The sequence below is a fragment of the Clinocottus analis genome, unplaced genomic scaffold, assembly GCF_023055335.1.
Source record: "Clinocottus analis isolate CAN_PGR_092001 unplaced genomic scaffold, fCliAna1.0.p SCAF_41, whole genome shotgun sequence".
NCBI classification, from domain to species: Eukaryota; Metazoa; Chordata; class Actinopteri; order Perciformes; family Cottidae; genus Clinocottus; species Clinocottus analis.
Genome location: NW_027176165.1, coordinates 722,450 through 748,564, shown reverse-complemented (window position 1 = coordinate 748,564; position 26,115 = coordinate 722,450). Strand labels below are relative to the sequence as shown.

The window sequence follows — 26,115 nt, the reverse complement described above, 5'->3', positions numbered from 1 at the left end:
GCAACGAGTCAGCTCACTTGGCCCGTTTCCTTTTTCAAAAGCGACGAAAGCTATAAGATACACACAACCCATGCCTCAACGTAACGCAGGCAGTCAACAGATTCCCAACATATCATCACATCGTCCAATCAACTCAGAACAACAACCAAGAAAGTACAATTTCGGAGCTACAAGCCGATTGGCCGAGCGGAGTGCACGGGTCAGGATGTGAGCTTTGACCATCCTGCCTGTAGAATGAACCCAGTGCGCTGGCAGCTTGGTATGCAAGTAGCAATGTTGTGCTGCAACCAGAAGGAGAGCAGTGCTGGAGAGCGTAGGGAGGCTGAGACCAGTGAGCTGCTCTGGATCCTCATGAGTTATCCTGATGCCTCTGCCATGTGGGAATGTTGAGTAGTGTTGAGTGGTTGGAAGACTAGAAGAGCACTATACAAGTACAGTCCATTTACCATCGATAGACAATTTAATACACAGCTTTTGTTTGTAATTCTAAACGGTTTTCTTTCCTTTTCCACTCACCACATTGTCGAAGGCTCTCCTCCTCCTGTCTGCAGGGTCGGCCCTCTGGTCAGGTACACGCGCTGCGTTCTGCAATCTGTAAAGGAAATGTACAAAGTATTTGATTTCTGTTGCTTATGGAAGCATTTGAAGTAATTACCACTAGTGAGTAATGAAGCTACAGAACAATACGAGCTGTCAGAAGACACAGACGCACGCGTCTTAAAGGTAAAAGCAGAGCCGTAGTAATGCGTTCATGACGTTTATCTTATTTACTCATGTTTCATGTTTGATTGACCTCATGTGGGCCGGACTGAGAGAGCCGTGAGGTCTGAACTACGCCTGCAGAGATTTAAAAAACATGCAGTTAACACATGATCACACAGTTCACGCCGTTAAAGCGTTAATCTGCCAAGCCTATATATATATATATATATATATATATATATATATATATATATATATATATATATATATATATATATATATATATATATATATATATATATATATATATATTTATACTGTAGCGCCCCTTGTATGTGCACATACACAAAAATGTCTGGAGTCATCAGTCCCTCTAGTTTTAATGTTATAAGTATTTAACTGTAGGACACGCCCCTAAGAGGTTTTAATTGGTCAGACTCTCCTCAAAGCAATGAGATAATAAAATCTCTGCAGTCTTGAAGACATCGCTGCATTCATGATGCGCAGAGCGTGTGGTGTGAATCGGACAAAGCGTTGTAGGATCAAAGTGCAAAAACGTGTTTTTCACAAAATTCAAAATGGCGGACGCTTTTGGGAGGCGGACTTTATGGGTCTGAAGGCTCTTTTGTAGAGCAGGTGAGCATGTGAGACTCTTTTCAAAACAATCGGACAATCAGGGCGAGGGGCGTCGCCGGTCCAACTTCTAGGGGGCGCTAGAGAGACTTTTTCTTTGCCACACATATCTTCACCACAGTATTAAATGATGACCTCACACTAATGTACTACATTCTAAACCATAAGGCATTTTAATATCTGATTTTATAATACAGTATTGTCTTATTTGCAGTAGAACACAAATTGAAAGTTGAATTAGTTGATTTATTAAAGAAGATAAAATCCCTTAACGTCCTGCTTCTCGTGGCTCACATGTGAATATTGACTTCTCTTTGTCGTCTACGACAGCGAGCCAAATATCTTAGTTTCAGACTGCTGGTTCGACAAAACAAGCAAGCATAAGATCTCAGAAATGATAAATACATATTGTCTACATATTTTACAGACCAAGTAATTGACTTCATCAATAAAGAGCAAATGAGTCAGCAATGAACTGAGTAGGAATGAGTGTCTTACCTGAGCCAACAGGCCGCGACTAGGATCAAAGCCAGCGACGCCGCCGCCATGAAGACGCTGCTCATGACTGAGAAGAAATGCACGCACGCCGTCAGGGCGAGCGCTCGCTGCGTCCATGTGTAGGCGTCCGAGGACGACATCATCCCGCACTGAAAGTTGGAAGCCGAGCACGGAGCTGAAAGAAGAGAGCATAAGTGAGTGTCACGTGTCCGCTGGGCCCGCGGCACCGACAGCAGTCATGCAGCGAGGCAGAACCAACCGACGGGAACAGACGGGCCCCTTGTGGACAGGTCCATCCTAAATCTGAGGTCAGTCCCGAGATTTCAGAGCATGCGGTCAACATTTAGTCACACAAAGGAGCTCATTTTAGTAAAGTGATTCTCACTCCTTTGTAGTCTGAAGACATTTAAATGCCCACAAGATGGGTGTTGTTCAAAGATACTTTTCCCTTGTTTGTGTTTCTATGATTGAAATCAGGGACGTTGGGTTGACTCCTGTCTGCTGCCTGATGATGAGATGCTGGTCGTTCCCAAAATAATATGCCTGCAACCGATTCCTGTAACAGAACCTGAAGGAACGGAGCGTGAGTCCAGGGCGAGAGGGTTTGTACAAGTTGTAGTGTGTTTGAGGGAAATGCCCCGACACAGAGGAAGGAGAAGACGCTGGAACGATGTAATGTCACTTCCTGGAAAAGATTCCACAACTCATGACTTCTTGTATTCTTTGATCAATATTGAGGCCAATTGTTACCCAACATGCTCTGACTATAAGGCACTAACGTTAAATGTGTCCACACACACACACACACACACACACACACACACACACACACACACACACACACACACACACACACACACACACAGAGGATGCGTTCTCTCCAGCAGACTGTGCATGTGCTCTCTGAGGTGGTTCAAAGGTCATGCGCCTTACAGAGAAATGGCGGCACACCTGGTGGCAGACATTGGCCCAATCCCGTCTCCTCCCTCATGACTCACGGCCTGTGAGGCTCCCGTGAAGTCCTTGAGGGTTTAGTTCTGTCCCAGTGTCACGTGGTGGAGGGCCTGAGGGCTCAGTGGCGGACATGTTGAACCTTTATGAACTCTCTCCATAAGTCAACATTAGATGCTGACTTTGCAGAAGGGAATTACCCACAATGCATTGCAACGTGACGTTTAACACGCAGTTCCCAATGGAAGAACGGAGACGTAAAAAAGTAAACAAAGAGGCATGTGGGCATTTAGCTGATAAAATACCTTTACAACATTATGGAACATAAAACACATGAATTAGAGGAACGCAAACAGAAATATATATTTATTGTTCTGTACTCACAGACTCTCACACTCAACCACTCTGCAAGCCCTGAACCCTGAGGGTTCAGGGCTTGAGGGTTCAGGTCTTGAGGGTTCAGGGCTCCAGGGTTTAGGGTGGAGATTGGGATTGGGCCAGAGTCACCAGATGAACCAGAGATAAGCCACACCCCCTTTCCTGCGCGAATAACGCAAATAAACCAGGAATAGTAAACTCACGTGAGTCATAAACTGTGGGCATGTTTGAGAGACAGAGTCTGCGGATGAAGGAGAGCTCACATTGGAGTCACATTCTCTGAAGGGGATGGCCACATGTATGAGACATGTAGGCTGTATGTTTTATTGTTCTGGCTGTGATGAACAGGCTTCACTATGGAGGCTTCACCGTGGAGGCTCTACCATGGAGGCTCTACCATGGAGGGCTTCACCGTGGAGGCTCTACCATGGAGGCTCTACCATGGAGGGCTTCACCGTGGAGGCTCTACCATGGAGGCTCTACCATGGAGGGCTTCACCGTGGAGGCTCTACCATGGAGGCTCTACCATGGAGGGCTTCACCGTGGAGGCTCTACCATGGAGGCTCTGACATGGAGGCTCTACCATGGCGGGCTTCACCGTGGAGGCTCTACCATGGAGGGCTTCACTATGGAGGCTTCACCGTGGAGGCTCTACCATGGAGGCTCTGACATGGAAGCTTCACCATGGAGGGCTTCACCGTGGAGGCTCTACCATCTCCATGTTAGCACAATACATAGTCACTGAGGTCAGTGATGAAGATCTCCGGCTGACAGCAGGAATGTGTTTCTGAGGACAAGCAGACTGCAGTCAACACCTCAGCTGTGAGGAGGCTCTGACCTCTGACCTCACAGCGTAAACGTCCTGTTCCCTCCATCGCTCTCTGAGTCCTCATGTCCTCACAGCCTCGTTCCTGTTGGAGCTGTGATCAGATTGCTGATAGTCATGACTGCACCGACACCGAGGCAACACAGCTTGAGAATAACTTTCAAGACAGAAATCATTCCTACCGTTCTGTTGTAAATGTAGTGTCCCTCTCTGAATTCATTAAATATGCTGCGTTCAGGTGCACTGGGTGCATGCCACGTTTCCTTCACTTGCATCCTCACGAGGAAATATGTTGTCAGATATGTTGTCATATGTTGTCATATGTTGTAAGATATATGAGACGTCCTTTCCTCTGACGCGTCACGTGACAAGACGTCGGTGTCAGCTGACTGCTGTGATTACAGCTGACTGCAGTCAGCTGTAATCACAGCAGTCAGCTGATGAGTTTGTGTCCGTCAACATGATCATAGGAACATAGTTTTCTGCTCCAGACAGTTTTAGAGAACATTCTAATAAAAAGCCACTTAAAATATGAATTAAAAAAATGATCGCATTATGTAGTTGATTTAATTGTGTTAACTAATAAAGTTATCAGTGTGGAGATGTTTTATGTAGTCTGTTAAACAAAGTCTTTATACACAGGGTGTGGTATTTATACACAGTGTGGTATTTATACACAGGGTGGTATTTATACTGTGTTCTGCAGGATTGATTTCTACCGGCGGAATGTTTTTTAATTTTTTCCGTCTGTATGTTTTAAAATTGATTATATTCATCATTATACAAAAAGTCACAAGATGATTATGGTTTCTCTTCAACAATGGAATATGTTTTTAGGCTCAATGTTTCTCACACACACACACACACACACACACACACACACACACACACACACACACACGTTAAAGTGAGTGAGATTTGGTTGTCATACATCTACTTTCCAAAAAGACCACAGACAAACTGAATAATGAATGGATAATAATTTATATCAATAATCAATCATTAATCATTAGTAAAACATTTATAAAATTACAAAACAGAAGAGATGTTGGATAATAGATTAAAAAAAGAAAGTCTAACCGTCTCTTGAAAGTTATTGAAAGTATCTCAGTTAAAGACTTAAGAGCTAAATCACGTCCATGCATTTGACTAAACATCACATGTCGTCATGAGGACATGTTTTCAACACGCCAGCACACGCGTGTTGTCCATGGTGCTCACACGTATACCAGCTGAAGAGAAAATAACAGCCAAAGAAAAGAAAAACCATGTGAGAGCAACGAGCCTGAAGCCGCCACCGAGCGTCTTTGATCTAAAGAGGAAAAGAAATGCAGATTTACTTCAGCTCTGACAAATGGAAGTCATTTGTCAGAGCTGCTGCTCTCAGCCTCTGGGGCCGGCGGCGCTTCGGGTCACATCCTCTTTGGCCTCGGCGGCTCTCGGGGAGGCCGGAGGCCGCCGGCTTCTTGTGGAGGCCGCCGCCGTCTTCTTGTGGAGGCCGCCGGCTTCTTGTGGAGGCCGCCGGCTTCTTGTGGAGGCCGCCGGCTTCTTGTGGAGGCCGCCGGCTTCTTGTGGAGGCCGGGCGGTCAGAGCTGCCGCTCTGGAGCCGTTTCTGTGTCTCCAGAGCGGCTCTCCTGAGGTGGAAAGGTCTTCTCTGGCACTTCCTGGTTGGAAGGCGGCTGTTCCTCCACCAGCACCCGTCCGTCGCCTCCACTCCCTCCACCCTCCTCCTCCTCTCGGGCTGAAGCACCGCGTGGAGCAGACTCCACCATCACGGGGACTTTGTTTGGACTTTGTGCCTCGTCTTCCTTCCAGGCGTGATCCTCAGGCGAGCCTGAAGGGTCCAAGGCGTGGGCACTTCCTGGTGGGCGCTCGTCAGCCGGAGCGGAGTCATCAGAGAGCTCCTCTCCGTCGCTCTGCTGCGCCTCCGGGCCGTCGTGGGCAACATGTCCCTCCGTCCACGCCCGGGTATCCAGCACCGGGGAGCCGTCCGTCTGGATCATAGACACCACCTGCTTCATCCTCCCGCCCCTCTTCTGGGACGGACCCCCTCCCCCCTCCGTGTGCTCCCTCGCGGCCCGGTGGGCGGAGGCCTCGTCTGCGAGCAGGAGCAGGCTGGGGTCGCTGCCGCCGAGGACCAGGCTGTCCCTGTACAGGTTGTGTCTCCTCTGCACGGCCGCCTCCTTCACCGCTGCAGAGCGCAGAGCAAAGGTCAAGATGTGCTTCATGTGGAGATGAAATACAATATGAACAGAACAGCAAATGATTAACACCAGGAGCTTCTTTCCTGGTCACCTGGTCTGTCGGGACGTCCTGTGAAGCACCTTTACGTCATAGAGTGTGTGTGTGTTCGTTATTCTATGAAAAAAAACATGCCCAAGTGTATCATTTTTCTTCATTAGCTATTCATATCATTAAAACACAGAAATATCTTAATAAATAAATACTTTTTGTTGGATGTTAAATGCATCTTAGCTGTTTTTCTCCCGATCATAAAGATTTCAACTGCTTATAAAACTTATTTCTACTGCAACTACTGAGAGTGAAATAAACACATGGGTGCAGTGTTTCGTAGCGATGTATTTGAACAATAACCAAATGACAACATCCTTCTAGTATACCTCCAAAAATGAGTCCAAAAAAAAAAAAGAAAAGCTGCTACGGATCCATTGCCACAACACGACTGGAAACAAGTGGACAAAGCAACCAACTCTTTGCTGAAGGTTGTGTAGATGGAGCCGGGCGGCAGGTTTAGACGAAGAGCATAGCCTCAGAGGAAGAGGAAGAGGAAGAGGGTTTTCTAGCAGTTCATGAGTCGGATGAGACACAGCAGCGTCACAGCAGTGAGACACTGGGAGCCTCCCTCTGGACCACAAGTCATGAATCTGCCCATCCTGTCTAGTGCCCCTCCTGTTGGGGGTCTCTTCAGAGTACGCAGGTTTCTTAGAGTCCACAAGACGCGCTGACCCAGAATGCTGCAGTACCACTAAGAAGACAGATGGTATTCCAGCTGTTTTAGCTCTACTGTAAAATCAAGAATATCATTTGAAATGACTTTCCTCCCCTACAAAGCCACCGTGCCAGACACGTGGTACCTGGAGGAGAAACCAGCGATGCGGAGCTTCCAGAGTGACGGTGCTGGTTCCAGCTGCTGCTCTGCAGCGGAGGGAGGAACCATGTGACGTCACATCTGTGACTGCAGCCAGCAGCCACAGATGTGACATCACATCCTGTCCATCAGTCTCCTTCCATCAATTACAAACAGTAACTGTGTTTGTAGAGTTTTTGATGCGTCACTTTGTTGACTCTTGAACTGTTTTTTTTCATGAAATCATTACAAAATATACAAATAATAAAGTATGGGTGAACAAACCATACGTGTTGTGATAGGAGAGAGCAAACCCTGTTTTCTGTGGGCCACCGGTGAGCTTTCCACCCACAGAGCAGCAGCATCCTGAGCAGAGCAACGGAGCCAGAGCACCGACACAGGAGCACAAACTGTGCAGCAGACTGACCCATCACGATGTCCTTCATGATCGAGTGCAGCACCACCTCTTCAAAGACGTTCTCCACCAAAATGAAGCGGGAGAAGTCCTCAAAGATCAGCTCCTGGAAGCGCGGCAGCTCCTGTGTTCACAGCAACAGAACAACTTTAACATCTGAAGGCAGCCATTTTGGTTTTCTGTTTCTTTGCAGACATCTCCATAAACATCCTCATTTCACAGTAGCTTATGTAAAATACCAAAAGTACTATGACAGATCAAGTCTTCCTCATCTTAAACTAGAGGAAAAATACTTATAGTGCACACGCAAGTATGCACAATGTATAAAACCTCATTGCCAATACACTTTGTGTTCAGACCATGTTCAGTAGTGTACGTGAAAATATCCACACAGCGCTCACCGAGGAGCAGGAAGGCCCGAGCTGCTTCAGCATGTAGGGGATGAAGATCTGGAGGAGAGCCTCCCGGAAGAACCGCTTCCTCACCGAGCTGCTGTCGTAGTCAAATTTCTGAAGCCAAAAACAGAGAAAGGGATATTGTTCAGAATGAATGTGGGAACGTCACATCAGAGTAGCTCGATGGCTGAGGTCACTTCCAACGCAGACCAGAAACAAAGTCACCGGACACGTTCATGCAATCACAGAGCATCTCTCTGCAGCCAGGATGAACACATTACTACATGAAGCAAGCACACCGATGAACTGATGAAGGACGCGTTCTGATTCATGGAACAATAGTTCTATTGATACCTTTGCACAACCATTGCTGCTAGTTTGGTTGCAGAAAACAAAGACAAAAATGTTTTCTAAGATGCGTTTGACTCCAGTCCTGTCTCAGTGAGGCCGAGACCCACAAAGACACACAAAGAGACACACAGACAGATGACACACAAAGAGACGCACAAAGAGACACACAAAGAGACGCACAAAGAGGTATATGGTTGTAATTTTTACCAGACAGGACTCGGTTGCACAACTTTTGCATTTGTATTGTGTTTTTTTTACAACGAGCAACAGTCACACCTTCCAGGAACTTAATATGTTGTCAAGTCATGAAACCAAAAGGTTGAACTGAACCTCTCCAACTGAGCCAGCTGCCAACTCCCTCCCACACTGCGGCAGCAGGAAGTAGAGGCAGCAGGAAGTAGAGGCAGCAGGAAGTAGAGGCAGCAGGAAGTAGAGGCAGCAGGAAGTAGAGGCAGCGGCGGCAGGAAGTAGAAGCAGTGGCAGCAGGAAGTAGAGGCGGCAGGAAGTAGAGGCGGCAGGAAGTAGAAGCAGTGGCAGCAGGAAGTAGAGGCAGCAGGAAGTAGAGGCAGCAGGAAGTAGAGGCAGCAGGAAGTAGAGGCAGCGGCGGCAGGAAGTAGAAGCAGTGGCAGCAGGAAGTAGAGGCGGCAGGAAGTAGAGGCGGCAGGAAGTAGAAGCAGTGGCAGCAGGAAGTAGAGGCAGCAGGAAGTAGAGGCAGCAGGAAGTAGAGGCAGCAGGAAGTAGAGGCAGCGGCGGCAGGAAGTAGAAGCAGTGGCAGCAGGAAGTAGAGGCGGCAAGAAGTAGAGGCAGTGGCAGCAGGAAGTAGAGGCGGAAGGAAGTAGAGGCGGCAGGAAGTAGAGGCGGCAGGAAGTAGAGGCGGCAGGAAGTAGAGGCGGCAGGAAGTAGAGGCAGCAGGAAGTAGAAGCAGTGGCAGCAGGAAGTAGAGGCGGCAGGAAGTAGAGGCGGCAGGAAGTAGAGGCAGCAGGAAGTAGAGGCAGCAGGAAGTAGAGGCAGCAGGAAGTAGAGGCAGCAGGAAGTAGAGGCAGCTGCCTCAAACAGTAGAAACTGCTGCAAAAACTGGTGGCAGCTCAACATTGTGACTTCTGTTCCTCTTGAACCAAACTGAACAGCGCAGAAGCACTGAAGTGAACACTTTAGCGTCGTGAACACTTTAGCGTCGTGAACACTTTAGGCGTCGTGAACACTTTAGGCGTCGTGAACACTTTAGGCGTCGTGAACACTTTAGGCGTCGTGAACACTTTAGGCGTCGTGAACACTTTAGGCGTCGTGAACACTTTAGGCGTCGTGTGTCGTTTGAAGGAGACGCTCTCTGCAGGCGTCTTCTCAGAGCATCTCGTGTTGTACCTTCATGACTCGGTCCTGGCAGCGCTGGATGGTCTTACACAGATCTGTGCTGCCCTGCGACTCCAGACTCTGGTGAAGGATCTGCTCAAATGTGTATACAGCATGGTCCATTTGCTGTGGACACACACACACACACACACACACACACACACACACACACACACACACACACACACACACACACACACACACACACACACACACACACACACACACACACACACACACACAAAGTTGAAGCCTGCAACGGCAATCTACAGTTGCCAAGTTGTCGTTGGCGATCGCTCTCTGGGAGACGTGTTGAGCCGACTGAAGGCACAAACGGTTGTGTCTGTGGCGTGAGGTGATGACGAGCGACCGGCCAGGACACACGTCAATACGCCAGCTGTAGAGCTCAACAGCTGATCGCCCGCCCAACCAGCTGATAGATATAACTTGTCATCATATTATAAACATTGTGGTTCTGTTCAGCAGAGAGGCCTCGCTGGCCCTGGCGGCCCACACTGCTGGTGACGTACCAGCTGGCTTCATGCCAATAGACATTCAGATAATTTGGCTGGATTCTTGATTGCTCATATTTCTTGATCAGATTGCGTTAGTGATGTCATGGTGTTCCCAAATCATAGCAATAAACGTAAGAACCGTGTTATCACGTGAGGAAAAAGCTGTACATGTGGACCAACAATGTGTCCATTTAAAGCTCACACTGTCACCCAAACACAAGAGGAGAAGCAGAGGCCAGGTAATGCCGGTCACCTCTCTCATGAGGATCTGGGCCCTGTGGACGAACACCGAGGGGCTGGACACATCGAACCTCTGCTGCAGACCCTCCAGACTCAGCGGCTCCACTTTCTCATAGCAGCTCTGCATCTTGACTGGATGAAAGGCCAGAATGGAGATCTTTTCCATGTCCTAAGGAAGGAGACTTCTTTAAGAACTTATGCTCATGTTGTTTTAGTTCCTTTTCACTTTCAGACTTCAAAACACTGTCCCGATACAAATTCCTGCATGTATCACTGTTACTCTGGCAAGGTGTGATCCCCTGGAGAACGGTCATGTTGCGTCCCACACCTCATCCTCATACCTCACTGTACACCTGCTCACCTGCACCACCGTCTCCTTGCTGCCCTCATTTAGGGCGTTCTTGCTCATGTCCACCAGCTCTCTGAAGAACACGTCGCGGACCTCAGAGAAGCCTCGGCTGGTTGGCGCCATCAGGGCGTCGAGGATGGAGCTGATGTAGGGCTGGATGCTCACCTTCAACAGCTTCTCAGCCTTGGGGAGAAGCAGCTCTGAGGGAAATGAGGACAAAGAGATGAAAGCAACACTCCAGGTAAACCTCTCCTTCATTGAGTCACAACTGTCAATTGTTCTTCCCTTAAACAATAAATCAGCAGGCCAAACTAATACATTTAGATTTTCTCTCTCGTCTCATTGATGCAACAGGATTTTCAACCTTTTTTCTTTTCATAAAATGAAATATATCAAAGTAAACCCGGGATCAGTCAAAACAGGAAGCTGTACCTGATATTTCAGTGTAAGGAAAATGTCATTCAGAGAAAAGGACCACGTGTTGAGCGGTTGCTTTAGGCATGGTACTTGGTTAGGAACCTAAACATCTGTCAAAAAGGGTACCATTGGATTCTGTGTAGTATACATAATTAAAATAACAAGTATGTGCCATTTTGTGTTCAGGTCCAGTGTCGGTGAATATAACAACCAGATAACAGCTGCTTTGATCACTTCCCACTAACACACCAACACCCGGCTTTTTATTTATTAAATCAACAGAGATTTGAACAATTATTAAAATTCATAACGTAGAAAACATACAATTATTATGCTCTCAAAGCCACTGGACTCCAGTCCAATAAACATGTTCACCTTGCTGACTATCATTGCACATTTAAACTAGACTCATCAGAGCCGTTTTTGTTCTGCTCCACACTGGAAAGGACAGAGAGAGAATTGTATAACAATTCCTTCCAGTCAATCAGAGCCAATCAGAGCCTGTAATTAGTCTACCATCACTCTGCAGTCACACTCCAGACTCTTTAACGCATCGCAATGAAGAAGACAGATCCAACCAGTCAGACCATCACGGGATAAACACGGTTAGAAAAGCAACCACCACCGTGATAACAGAGGTCTGGACATGATTTACTCTCTCTCGCTCACCTCTGATCTTGCTGGTGACATGCTCCCTGGAGGAGATGATCTGGTCCATGTCTGCTCGTATGGAGGCCTGCAGAGAAGAGCTGGCTGCCTCACACTTCTGCACCACTGCCTCATACTGAGCCTGGCACTGGTCCTGCACCAGGCGATACACCGCATCACTGACCTGCACACAGAGGGAACGCACACGGGAAGGAGAACCTCCTGTTGCAGAGTTTAAGTCAACCAACATTGCACCTCAGCAGCACTTGCTAACGTTGCTTTGGACATCACCCAAACACTAACAGCCCCAACCCTAACCCCTAACCCAACCAGCTAGGCCCAACACTAACCCCTAACCCAACCAGCTAGGCCCAACACTAACCCCTAACCCAACCAGCTAGGCCCAACACTAACCCCTAACCCAACCAGCTAGGCCCAACCCTAACCCCTAACCCAACCAGCTAGGCCCAACACTAACCCCTAACCCAACCAGCTAGGCCCAACCCTAACCCAACCAGCTAAGCCCAACACTAACCCCTAACCCAACCAGCTAGGCCCAACCCTAACCCAACCAGCTAGGCCCAACACTAACCCCTAACCCAACCAGCTAGGCCCAACACTAACCCCTAACCCAACCAGCTAGGCCCAACCCTAACCCAACCAGCTAAGCCCAACAATAACCCCTAACCCAACCAGCGAGGCCCAACCCTAACCCCTAACCCAACCAGCTAGGCCCAACCCTAACCCCTAACCCAACCAGCGAGGCCCAACCCTAACCCCTAACCCAACCAGCGAGGCCCAACCCTAACCCCTAACCCAACCAGCTAGGCCCAACCGTCAACCCTAACCCAACCAGCTAGGCCCAACCCTAACCCAACCAGCGAGGCCCAACCCTAACCCCTAACCCAACCAGCGAGGCCCAACCCTAACCCCTAACCCAACCAGCTAGGCCCAACACTAACCCCTAACCCAACCAGCTAGGCCCAACCCTAACCCAACCAGCGAGGCCCAACCCTAACCCCTAACCCAACCAGCGAGGCCCAACCCTAACCCCTAACCCAACCAGCGAGGCCCAACCCTAACCGGCACAGTGACACAAACACGCCTGTACTCCAGGTGGCGCTGTAGGCACCTAGTCACGTCAGTTGCGCTACTTTAACGTGTAGAAGAAGAACCCTTTAACTTGGAGGGATAAAGAGATACCATGCTGGTGGGGCTGCCGTCTGGAGATATTAGACTTTACCTCTTTAAGTACGACAAAAAGTAAAACGCAAACAGGATGCAAAACTAATGTGACGGTGACTCTGCACCCTGAGCAGCTGCTAAACAGCTCAGCAGGCGCAGTGACATAACCCACGGCCGCCACCGCTGGGGAGAAATATTCAATAGTAGGAATCAGCCAATTAATGATGAGCTCCTCAGTTAGGAGTAATGATGCAAGTACTTGATTTGAAGTAATCTACTCATTCATACAACTTTACACTGGTTTTCCATAAAAACAAAGACCAAAAGCAAAACCTTTGAGTGGACAATATGCTCATGCTTTTGTCTTTATCATTACTGTATCATTAACTGTCCTGTCTTTAAAGCTGGGATTGGTTATCTTGTTGAATAAGCACGAGTGTGCTCTATTTTACAAATAATGAAACCTAAAAACCTAGCCCATTATTGACAACTTGTTTTAATGAGACAAGCTCCAAAGTCACAACATGTAGTGAGAAAGTTGCCTTGAAAGCCACACCAACAGCCCAATCATTTGAGTTACTGATGTAGATGCAATTAGAATGTGTGCAAATACTGTAAAACACATAAAGATGACCAACTCTAGCGTTAATGTTCAGCTACTGAGGGTCACATTGAATACACAGTGATTTGGCTCTGTGGAAAGCGTCTGGAGCACTTTACCAGCATCCAGTGTCTCTGCCTCTCGGGCAGTTTTCCTTTGAGGCGTGGGGAGATGAGCTCCCTCAGCTCAGGGAGCAGGCCCTCCATCACCAGGTTAGACAAGATCTAGAAGACACAAACGCACAACTCAACACGATCACGTCACTCAGCACAGACATCTTCAACGAGATAAAGTACCATAACTCATTACTATATTTTTCCTCATCAGCAGCTCAAGCCCAATGGTTCAGAGAAGTTAAACTGTGGCTCGTTTTGGGATTCATCCTGATGAAACGTATCCCAAAGATAATGCATCTTTGCACTCTGGACATGGAGTTGATGAACAACTGAGATTTTTTCTGCCTCCAGGACAAAAAGGCCAACATGTCACCAATGTTTTTATTGCTAAAACTGAAGGATAGATAAAGTTGTTTGATGAACGTGATGAGCAAGCTATGAAACGATTAAATCAAGCCCTCATATCTAATCCCTCACTAGTGGAAAGAGAAGGAAACATGGATCTGAAAGACTTCTGTGTAGCAGAAGTGGAAAGAGCTGAACTGCTCGCTAAGCGTAAACGAACATGGAGCAGACGGTCAAGAACGATGGTCTTTACTGTGAGGAGCAGTTTAGCATAGTAACAAATGTCCGTCCTTCCATGGTTCCCGAGGTTTGTGGCTCATCTTATTTTTCTATCCTGAAAGGCTTAACCATCGAACAATGGAGCTTTGTGAACACTTCATCAGGAGGAGAAAGGCTGGAGGCTTTCATGAACAATCACACATGGATCTCTGGTCCAGCCTTCATCTAAGGATCAACAGAGGAGTGGCCTAGAAACCAGAACTAAACCACGTAGAGGTTTCATCAGATGATCCAGAGATGAAGAAGGTACGAGGCAAACCTCGTGAACGCAGACAGAAATACAGTCAGCCAGTGAGGAACCATTTCTCATGGACAAAGCTCAGAAAGCCAATAATGTTGTGAAAGCCAATCAGTGTTGAGACGCTACGCCAGTCACCACTGCAGTCGTTGAATCAAACTAGCGGATGAACTTTGTCTTTAATGAGCAGCAACAGGTAAGTTCCTGCTTTTTGTGTTTTTTTCATCTGCGTTGGCGTTGTGTTGGTGTGTGTATGGTCCGTGTTTACAGGGTTGGGCTGGTCAGGTGTGTCAGTCATGACATCGCTGCTGCAATCAGCGGTTAAACTAAACCGCTGGTGTAGGTACCAAGTCCACGTCCCGCCACTGCAGAGAGGTCTTACATCATTCAAGTTGGAGAGAGAAACGCAGACACCAGGAGACAGACAGTAATACACACTAGTGCCATGCTTACCTGAGATGGTTCCCCACACATCAGCTCCCAGGTGCCAAAGTACCCTTGAGCTTGGCGGTAGAGTCGTACTGCATCAGTGAAAGCTGGCGTCTGAACTTTATTCTCCTCTGACAAACCTGGGATGGGTATATTAGTAGCTGTTAGCAGTTAGCATTCAAGTAACTATCAATATTTGCTGGTCATTGCATTCCTGATCTTTACCTTTAAAACAATCGTTACACATATATAACACAAGTATTTGACTAACAATCTTTTGTATTTTCCTCTTTACACAACTTTACATGGTTTGAAAGGACGCAGTCAATATGTGGTTGAAGTGTAGACTTTCAACAAAACCCACATGTTCATAGGCTCCAAGTAATTGGACAAGTGGTTCGCCCTGTGCCCTCAGTATTTCTGACAAACTACACAGATGAAAAGGTCTGTGTAGTGGACACCTCTCTAGGTGTCCATGCAAGTGAAGGAGGCCGTTAAAGGCTGACGGACTGCACAGCTCTATCATGAAGATACAGAGACATCAGGATTGACCAGAGCAACCGTTTGGTACATTCCTGCAAAGTTGAATGTTCTGGTGAGCTCAGACCTGAAGACCACGGAGGACTTGTAGACGCAGCTGAACTCTTTCCTTGTGAAGGAAAACATTCATAATACTGGAAGAGGGAGGCGTGTCTTTGTCAAGTCTACCATCCAGAGATGCCTCCATGAGTCTGAACACAGAACGTTCAGCACCACAACACTGAAGACCAGGAAGATACAAGTCAAATCATCTGGATGAGCCTGAGCACTGTTAGATGAAGTTCTCTGGAAGATGAAACCAAAATGAACTTGTTCCAGAAGGACGAGAAGAGAAACGTGTCGAGAAGGAAGGGAGCGGCTTCTGGTCTGAAGTAAAGCACGTCCTCTGGTGGCGTGTTGGAGCTCTGCTGTACGGCTGCAACTAACCTTCATTTAATAATCCATCAAGCGCTCGATTATTTCTTCAATTAATTGGATAAAAAAAGACATGGAATCTCTTCAACGGCGAGTCAGTGAGCTGCTCCACCGAGCTCTTCATCAGATACCAGTGAAGGCAGAAAGATCCAGAAACAAGCAGCACATGCAGGAGGCTGCACTGAAGGCCTGCAAAGCATCTCGAGGAAGGCATCATCATGTGGTCATGACTCCAGGTGGAAGACTTCAGGCAATCATTGACGGCAAAGGCTTTTCCTCCAACTATTAAACATGATATTACCCATTATGTTTACTATCATTGTCCAATTACTTCTGAGCCTCTGAAAGTGTGGGGAACTTTGTACAAATGGCTGTAATTCCCTAATAGTTGATGCCATGTTTGTGTTGTATCCATTGAAAGAGCATCAAAGTCTACACTTCAACTACATATTGATGCTTTATTTAAAATCCACATTGTTCTGTGTAGAATGACAAGAGAGCAAACTGATTACATGTGGCTTAACGTGGCAGCAACAGACTCAATTCAAAGCGGTCCACATGAACCTGCTCAAGAGCATCCGGGAAGGGCTCTGGGTTACCACGTGCCCGGTATAGTCAACTAATTCACAACATGAGTTTAATTCCCAAGAACATGCTCTAAGGTTGAGACGACGCCCTTATGAGCAGGCGTGTTGGCAGGAGTCTGTCTTGGTCCAGCTTGACCAGCCTCACCATCATTGGCGTGTCTGACACAGTCCTGGAGCACAGCCAGCCACCTCCGCTGCTCTTCCTGCGTCAGCACACAGAAGTAGTAGTGACGGGCGTACGGGTGCCACAAGATCACAGGAAACTGGGTGGCACACTTGAGGAAAGGTGAATCTCCGTCCTTGGCCTTTGTTCCTGGAAGATGTACAAACTGAACTTTGCACTGCGGCCTATTTTCATGCATTCATTAACACACGGCTGGTTGAAGCTCATCACCCTGATAAATATAGTGATTTATAATAAGAAAATCAAAAATAATTGAAAAACAAAAAAGGTATAAATGTAAACATGAATGTTCTTGAAGGCGTTATCAGTGTTGCAGCTTCAGAGTGCTCTCCTCACCAGGCAGGATGCTGCTGAACAGGTGCAGATACTCCTCCATGGAGGTCAGCACCGTGTAGCCAGCGCAGCTGATGGAGGCTTTAGGACGGAGGCGCTTGTCGTGGGACTGAAGGTCAGACAGGGAGAACGGTCAGGCGTCACACAGTCAACCAGACGAGCACGATCCATCACACACACTGCGATGTTGCCCTTACTGCTTTGCTGGCGTAATAGTGGATTTTGTAGGAGTCTGGAACAAAGAGGAAGCGGTTCCTCCACTTCCTGTTCTCCTCCAGATACTGAAAGAGTGAGCCAGAGAAGATGGACCTGTTCTCCAGAGGAATCTGTGAAAGATGACAGATTAGGTCAAAGTTAACACACCAAAAAGGCAAGAACACGAATCCTGACTGTACGATGAATGGATGAATGGATGAATGCACCGGAGGAATACAGAGCGTTTTGTCACTGGAGGAGCAGGAATAAGTCAGACTGTGTTTACATTGAGTAACACGGCGTCTGAAATGATCCAGTCGTGGTTCCTAACAGGAGATCGTTGTCTCAAGAGAGCCGCGTCCCTCACGACAACCTCAGTCATGACCATGAGCAACGTGTGTGTGTCAGTACAATACACACGATACACAAAGCTGTTCAACGTGTGACCCACTGGAATGAACAGAGTAACTCAAAGGCTGGATGAGGCACAAACATCATGAACCATTTATTTATTTGTAGAGGAATAATCGTCTCTGTTGCATTTTAATGAAGGAAAGAACTGGTTGACAGTGTAACAGTCTGAGGTCCTGAAACGCTGCTGTGAGGACGGTTTACACTTGAAGAAAAAAAGGAACAGAAAGTAGAAGATTTGTTTTTACTTTCATTTGCAGTGGATATTGATTATGAAACCTGAACAGAAGTGGATGTCGTGTGGAGTCGCTGCTGGACGATACTCCACCTGGCGGTGCAGCAGCTGAGGTTGAGGACCGCCGCCGCCTTCCACGTCAAAGCGAACCTTGTTGAAAAGAGCCACTGCATACTGCTGCTCATACAGACGCCCGAACGACATCATCACCGCCCTGGTTTGAACTAAACACACACACACACACACACACACACACACACACACACACACACACACACACACACACACACACACACACACACACACACACACACACACACACACACGAGGAGGGAAGCCACTGTTAAAGAAATGTTCTACAGCATGGAGGCAATTTTCATATTTACATATGAATGTGAATTGAAGAACATATGCATTGATGTAAGAAACCATCAACTAAAGAGAATGTGCATAGCCCATGGACAAGTTTAACTATAGATAGATGCATACACACACACACACACACACACACACAGCAAAGTTGATATTAATTAACTGATTTATCTCATGATTTTTCTGTGATTAATCTCATTATGCGTCAAATTCAATAATGAAGTAAAAACTAGTGTATTGCAGCTTTTATTTTAAAGTAATGTTATCAGAACAATATAACAGCACTCTGGAGCAACAACAAGTTAACATCCATACATTTATAGTTTATACATCTGTTTTATGAACAGGTACTGTTCAGTAGTAAGGGTCCCTGTGAGGGACAAACCACTCCTTCTTTGGTCCATGTTCAGTAGTAAGGGTCCCTGTGAGGGACAAACCACTCCTTCTTTGGTCCATGTTCAGTAGTAAGGGTCCCTGTGAGGGACAAACCACTCCTTCTTTGGTCCATGTTCAGTAGTAAGGGTCCCTGTGAGGGACAAACCACTCCTTCTTTGGTCCATGTTCAGTAGTAAGGGTCCCTGTGAGGGACAAACCACTCCTTCTTTGGTCCATGTTCAGTAGTAAGGGTCCCTGTGAGGGACAAACCACTCCTTCTTTGGTCCATGTTCAGTAGTAAGGGTCCCTGTGAGGGACAAACCACTCCTTCTTTGGTCCATGTTCAGTAGTAAGGGTCCCTGTGAGGGACAAACCACTCCTTCTTTGGTCCATGTTCAGTAGTAAGGGTCCCTGTGAGGGACAAACCACTCCTTCTTTGGTCCATGTTCAGTAGTAAGGGTCCCTGTGAGGGACAAACCACTCCTTCTTTGGTCCATGTTCAGTAGTAAGGGTCCCTGTGAGGGACAAACCACTCCTTCTTTGGTCCATGTTCAGTAGTAAGGGTCCCTGTGAGGGACAAACCACTCCTTCTTTGGTCCATGTTCAGTAGTAAGGGTCCCTGTGAGGGACAAACCACTCCTTCTTTGGTCCATGTTCAGTAGTAAGGGTCCCTGTGAGGGACAAACCACTCCTTCTTTGGTCCATGTTCAGTCTGTTTCTTACCTTAAAGATGTTAAAGACCAGCAGTTGATTCACTTTCTACAAAAGCAATAAGTGCTTTTCATGTCTTCAGGTCAGTTTTTCTTCCTCGTTGGTAAAAGTCCAGTCTGTGTTGAACAGGAGCTCTGAGGTCTGGTTGAAGAGGTGGAGGTGTGGAGGACAGCTGACAGGTAGCAGCAGCTTTGAGCATTAACGTTCAGTCTGGATGTTGAGCTGCAGACCTGCTGGCAGACGGACTGCTTGTGAAGCTTTGAGACGAGACTCACTGAGGACAGAAACTACAGAACAAGACCTCACACCCTGTAGACCCCCTCACACCCTGTAGACCCTCACACCCTGCAGACCCTCACACCCTGCAGACCCTCACACCCTGCAGACCCTCACACACCCTGTAGCCCCTTACACACCCTGTAGACCCTCACACCCTGCAGACCCTCACACCCTGCAGACCCTCACACACCCTGCAGACCCTCACACACCCTGCAGACCCTCACACCCTGCAGACCCTGCACATGAGCTGTTCTCCTCCTCCCCTCTGGGAGGCGCTACAGAGCTCTGTAAGCCCAAAACCAGCAGACAGGAACAGCTTCTTCACACTAGTAATCAGACACCCCCACTATCTGGACTACAGGCTAATGTTTGTTTTCTTCAGGCCTTTGGGTGTTGTCTTTTTTATATTTATCACCTCCACTATCTGAACTTTCTGGACCACTGTTTCTGTTTTCTTAATGTATTTTTATATTCATCTTTTATATATAAGTACAAAGAGAAACCAGAGTTAAATTCCATATACGTGTTATTTTACACGACCATTAACCCTCTCACCCACTATCCCCCTAACCCTCTCACCCTCTTACCCACTATCCCTCTCACCCTCTCACCCACTAACCCCCTAACCCTCTCACCCACTATCCCCCTAACCCTCTCACCCACTATCCCTCTCACCCTCTCACCCATTGGTCTGGTAGCTGCTGCACATCAGAGAGTGAGGTTCACAGCAGCAGCACATACAGATCCCTGATAAATCTTACGTATATTTTAATATCACTTAAAACTGTAGCTTTCTAAAACGCGTCTGTTGTAAATAAAATAAATTTAATAATGTCATACTGCTGCTTCATTTTATTGCCATCTGCTTGCATTAAAAGTGATCTTTCAGCCAGAAGACCTGAGGACCTGCAGCCAAACACTCAACGAGTAGTTCTCCCTGACAGAGAAGCTGCTGCAGGTGAGAGGGTGAGCGGGTTAGTGTGAGAGGGTGAGGGTGAGAGGGTTAGTGTGAGAGGGTGAGTGTGAGAGGGTAAGCAGCCATCAGTTGTACTGCTGTGGTCTCCATCGGTGTGGTGGTCTCATTCAAGCCAACAGGCCGTACATGAGCACTGACAGCAGGTCCAGCAGGTCTGGATCACAGAGAGCTGAGACTAGACTGCAGTTTGAAACCCCCACAAGAGACCCCCCATCCCCCAACCCCCCCCCCCCTCATCGCCTTCACAAAAACATTCCACTTGGACCCAAAGACTGGGTCATAAATCTCGTGTGTTCCCATCAGAGCTGAAGAAAGAGCAGTGGCTGTGTGAGGGCCGAGAGCAGCACGTTCACGCAGCGCTAACTGGATTAAACAGGTTCACTACTGGATTTAGAGGCGGGCAGCAGAACGTTATGGAGAACGTCTAATAAATGCTAATATATTAACAGACGTAGTCGTGACTGTGACAGGGTTAACAGACCAGTGTCTCCGAGTTTAAAAACGCATAATGAGTTGGGCAAAAGGCGGACAGAAGCTGTCCTCGAGGAACCTGCAGAGAGACCCGTTAACGGTGATTTGTACACAGCAAAGCCCATCTGAATAAACGCCAGACACACCTATGGAAGGAAGGGAACCTGCAACATCCTGGCAAACCTGAGGCAGGAAAGCCCTGAGAAAGAAACAGGACTGTTTGTCCAAGACATACGGATCTTCTTGGACCAAGACGACTACGAGAGACAAAGTCCACCGAGTAGTCGAGCAGCTTAAAGAAGGACATAGACGTGAAATGCCTGAACCTTGACTGAGTACCGGAGAGAAGACCTTCATATATTACAAAACAATCATACAAGAGAAAAGAACAATAAATATGAGGTTTAGGCATTACTAAAAATGACAAAAATGTCAAACGAGGAAGCGACCAAACAAGTAGCTCATCCCACGAGACGACGTGACAGAAACCTCAGCTGGACTCAGAAACAAATCACACGGTGAGAATGCTTTGCCTCATGAGCGTAGTGGAAGCGCGTGAGCGTAGCGGAAGCTCATGAGCGTAGAGGAAGCGCGTGAGCGTAGCGGAAGCTCGTGAGCGTAGAGGAAGCGCGTGAGCGTAGCGGAAGGGCGTGAGCGTAGCGGAAGGGCGTGAGCGTAGCGGAAGGTCATGAGCGTAGAGGAAGGTCGTGAGCGTAGAGGAAGGGCGTGAGCGTAGCGGAAGGTCATGAGCGTAGCGGAAGCCCATGAGCGTAGCGGAAGGTCGTGAGCGTAGCGGAAGGTCGTGAGCGTAGCGGAAGGTCGTGAGCGTAGCGGAAGGTCGTGAGCGTAGCGGAAGCGGAAGCGCGTGAGCGTAGCGGAAGCGGAAGCGCGTGAGCGTAGCAGAAGGTCGTGAGCGTTGAGACGCTTCCCCGCCGTCCTGCCGCTGCATCAAACTACTTGTGGTGAGCAGCGCTGAAGCTGTTCCTGCAGCTGTGTGACTACAGAGTTCTGTGACGCATGAACACATGAACATGTTTGGTGTGAACGCAGCTTCAGATCCTGACATGGCTTCAGGAGTTTCAGGAACTCTGCTTAGATTTTTACAAATTAACTAACTTATGTTTTCATTCCAGTTCAAACTGCATTCATGTGCATGTGAGAGTGTATTGGTGTTCACCTGACACACACACACACACACACACACACACACACACACACACACACACACACACACACACACACACACACACACACACACACACACACACACACACACACACACACACACACACACACACACACACACACACACACACACACACACACACACAGGAAATGGGAAGCTGGCCATGTGATCGAGGTCGTTTCAACTCATTCCAGCGTTTCCTTCAGTGATGACCTCATGCCAGAGGATATGAGTCCAACACGCCTCTGCTCACAGGACAGTGGGTGGGCGTGGCGCTATCAGCTGGTTGTGAATCATCGTCTGATAACAATGTTCTGAGTGAAGAAGTGAATTATGAACATGATTACTCTGAAGGAGTCATGCTTTAATAGTGAACACACATCATAGTTGTGTGTGTTTGTGCGCAGGGCTTGATGCTCCCTGCAGCCTCTTCCTGGAAGCCACAAGGCTCTGGGCTCATGCAGCAGAGACTCGGTGGCGCTGACGGTGCAGCTCAAGGCTTGGAGGAGGTTTCCATTCAGCCACACACACTTTTTCATACATTCCTCAGATTCCACATGTGATACGCGTGCGCGCCTCACTGTGAACTGGCCACTAAAGAACCAACAGAAACCAGCACACTCAGCTTTAAACAGCTTCCTCCTCTCGTTCTGGAGGGCAGTGAGCTGCATGTGATTTAAATGTGCTGAAGGATTGAAGGGACTGAGCACAGACAGTGAAACAGATCTGCAGCTCTGTGAAGGCCACGGCTCATCAGTTAGTTATTGACTCATGCAACATAGAAATGTTAAAATACTGAACATTTCAGAATGCACATGACTCTGGGCCGTCGATTAAGAGACTAATGGAGCCTTTGCATTAATTATACTGAGTTATTACTCCATCAGGTGCAGTGCATGACCTGCTGCCAACAGTCCATGACTTACTAATTAAAACAAGTAAAATGACCACAGAGTTCACTGAAGGGACAGAGCGTGGAGGCTGGGCCTCAAGCTTCAAGAAGAACAGAAAGGTATGGAGTACGATGATGAGGCGCATTTGTTTTATTCTTTATGAGCTGGTTTCTGAATTTGTATTACAATAATACACTCTTATTTAAAAAATGTTTTTATTGTTTTACTATTTTATTGCATGACAAAAGACAAACAGAACAACTAAGACTGTCAGGAAGTCAGTGGACGAAAGCATGCATAGGAAAGAAACTAAGGAAATACATAAAAGCAAATACCATAAATTATAAAACATCACGAAACAGGTGCAGTATTTCAGAGCATCGGCAGGCCGACGCACGGTGACCACAACATGGGAAGGGATTGAAAAAAACAAACATGCTGGACCATTTCATAAAGAATCTAGCTGTTAAAGTTTTAAACACGAGTCAAGAGGAATGAAGTCATACATTTACTCGTGAACCAAACAACCCGTTCACAGCGTTCAAATCTATAATTACACTGCAATAACTACCAGCTCTCTCGAAAGCATGCGACCAGGCCGGCGTGCCGCCTGCGGCCCGAGCCAACCAAGCCGACCCAGAGCCGCCAGTGGAGGAAATGCACCGGGCAGCACAGCAACGAGAGAGCACAACCCGTCATGTCAACAACAATGCAGGTTGTCCAACTGTAGCAACAAAACCACAACACTGACCCTGCACAGACATGACATGACATAACATGACATGACATGACATGCAGCACAGCAACCTCTCCAAGGTGCACATCTTGGCTGGGTGTTGGTAGAAGCAGCAGCAGCCCCAGGTGCAGCAGCAGCCCCAGGTGCAGCAGCAGCCCCAGGTGCAGCAGCAACTACAGCGCTGTGGCTAGTGTATGATTAAATACCACTGCAAATGTAAAAAACAGTAACATAATCATCATTTCACTTACCAGATCACATGACCCTCTGAGGCAGAGGGGCGGGAGCAATTATTTTTCCCAGGGGGCCGCATGAGGTACAGAAAATATTGTGGCGGACCGGACCAATAGCCTGAACTCATTTATGTACTCTCTGCGACGGCGTTTGACAGGACTTCCCAGCATGCAGTTCTGTGGAACCATGACTGAAGTTCATATCCCTGACAAATAAATAGCTCCAGGAAAAAAAACTTCCATGGGGAAAACAGGAAGAGCCTTCAGGAGAGCAGAGGAGGACCAGCACCGCCACAGACTGCATGCAAGCTGCTCCTCGGTGAAGCCACTACGCTTCAGCAGCAACACACACTACGCTTCAGCAGCAACACACACTACGCTTCAGCAGCAACACACACTACGCTTCAGCAGCAACACACACTACGCTTCAGCAGCAACACACACTACGCTTCAGCAGCAACACACACTACGCTTCAGCAGCAACACACACGGGGAGAATACAGCTGCTGAGGAAGAAGCTTCTTCAGCATCTGCCCAGAAGTTAAGGCTGAAGTCTGCTGAACTAAATAGTTTCATACGAGGCCACATTGTGATATGTTTTTGTTAGTGGCCAGCTACGGTCTTAGTGGTGTTATAATCAAACAAAGTATTTAGTTATACAACTACACTAAAAATAGACTAAAAATATAACTAAAACTCTTTGGATCAGTTTTGAAATACTCAAGTTTCAGATTAGAGTCTCGTCCAATCCGACCAATAGCGTCAGTGACCATGAGGGAACACCCTGAAGGGGTCACCAGTCTGTAGGCTTCAACCATCCACTGCTGCACAAAAGTCAACAGCCGGCCTCGCCCTTCATCCCCACTGTACAGCAACAGACGGACCGTTCTCTCCTCCTCACACTGCGCCTCACAAGCGCTCATCCACTCCAGAAGGCCTACAAAGACCAGGATGCAACACGAGAGGGACGGTGAGACGAGACCTGTCGTTGTGTCTGCTATGCTAATACTTTAACTTTTATAAAAGTGATACAGTTCAACTACTCATGAGACACGATGAGGGCGGGGCCCCGTCAGCCTTGCTCCTGTTCACAGAGATCAAAGTCCAGATGAACCTGCACACCTGAGATGGAGTCTCTCAGGGTGGAGAGGCCATGAAAAACACCTCCTACTGTCTTCTCCTTACAGAGCACACACACACACACACACACACACACACACACACACACACACACACACACACACACACACACACACACACACTATGTATCAAAGACTGGTCTGAAGTACATTCATACAGCATGATGGTTGCTTCCATGTACTGTAGGTTAACAACTGTTTGATAAGGTGAAGCTTCACAGCAGACCAAGTGACGTCACCATCTGGTGAGAAACGCCGCGTCTCCCGCGGAGGAGCTCGTGAAGGACACTGCACGCTCACAAGCAAAGCTCCACGAAACGCTGCTCACCTGTGATGATCTCGCGCTTGGCTTCATCCAGGTGGCTGGAGACCACGTCCCCCATGGCGCCGAACCACGAGCCCAGGTCCACTCCGCTGCTCTTGGAAACAAACCCGGAAGTCCAGACTCACGTCAACGTCTGAAGGCGCGCGCTCACTTCTTCCAGCAGCGGCCGGAGAAGAGACAAACACTTCACCAGAGAGGTGGAGAAAGTCACCGCGCGAGGGGCCGCCGAGACACGCCCTCTTTTAACCAGCTGCGGTGCGTTCAAGGCACGCGGGGAAAATGAGTCACAATGTGTCTACTGTCTTATGAACAGATAAGTTATTCTATACAACGAAAAGCGCATTTTGTTTGTCTTGCTGGTCCTCCAGGAGGACTCCTCCTGACACACACAACCACGAGGGACTTCAGGTAAACTGATATGAAGGAGAGCGCGAGAAGTTCACCTGAAGGTCTGAAGGTCGACCTGCCGCGAAGCTCTGGACTCCTGCAGCGCCTGAAGGCAGCAGGACAAGAGCCTGGGTTGTGTCTCTGATGGTGTGTGTGTCTCTGATGGTGTGTGTGTCTCTGATGA

The 26,115-nt window shown here is 47.8% G+C and overlaps 1 protein-coding gene across 1 annotated transcript; it reads right to left on the bottom strand.

Moving 5' to 3' along the window:
• Positions 1–5,044: 5,044 nt before the first annotated feature.
• Positions 5,045–25,729, bottom strand: niban2b (niban apoptosis regulator 2b). Its single transcript, XM_068598920.1, has 14 exons — positions 25,548–25,729; positions 17,942–18,072; positions 17,205–17,333; positions 17,011–17,116; positions 16,636–16,803; positions 14,974–15,089; positions 13,662–13,766; positions 11,778–11,940; positions 10,704–10,891; positions 10,356–10,511; positions 9,600–9,713; positions 7,893–8,000; positions 7,504–7,615; positions 5,045–6,179 (listed from the first exon to the last, which is right to left on the bottom strand). The coding sequence occupies exons 1-14, from the start codon at positions 25,600–25,602 to the stop codon at positions 5,575–5,577; spliced, it is 2,256 nt and encodes a 751-aa protein (XP_068455021.1). The 5' UTR covers positions 25,603–25,729; the 3' UTR covers positions 5,045–5,574.
• Positions 25,730–26,115: the final 386 nt, after the last annotated feature.

Excerpts from the sequence above, each read along its gene's own strand:
- niban2b (XM_068598920.1), bottom strand. The coding sequence starts at position 25,602 with ATGGGGGACGTGGTCTCCAGCCACCTGGATGAAGCCAAGCGCGAGATC. Across the intron at positions 15,090-16,635 it reads TGTCAGACACGCCAATGATG|GTTTGTCAGAGGAGAATAAA; the intron begins GTGAGGCTGGTC and ends TACCCATCCCAG. Across the intron at positions 6,180-7,503 it reads CATGAAGGACATCGTGATGG|CGGTGAAGGAGGCGGCCGTG; the intron begins GTCAGTCTGCTG and ends TGCGCTCTGCAG.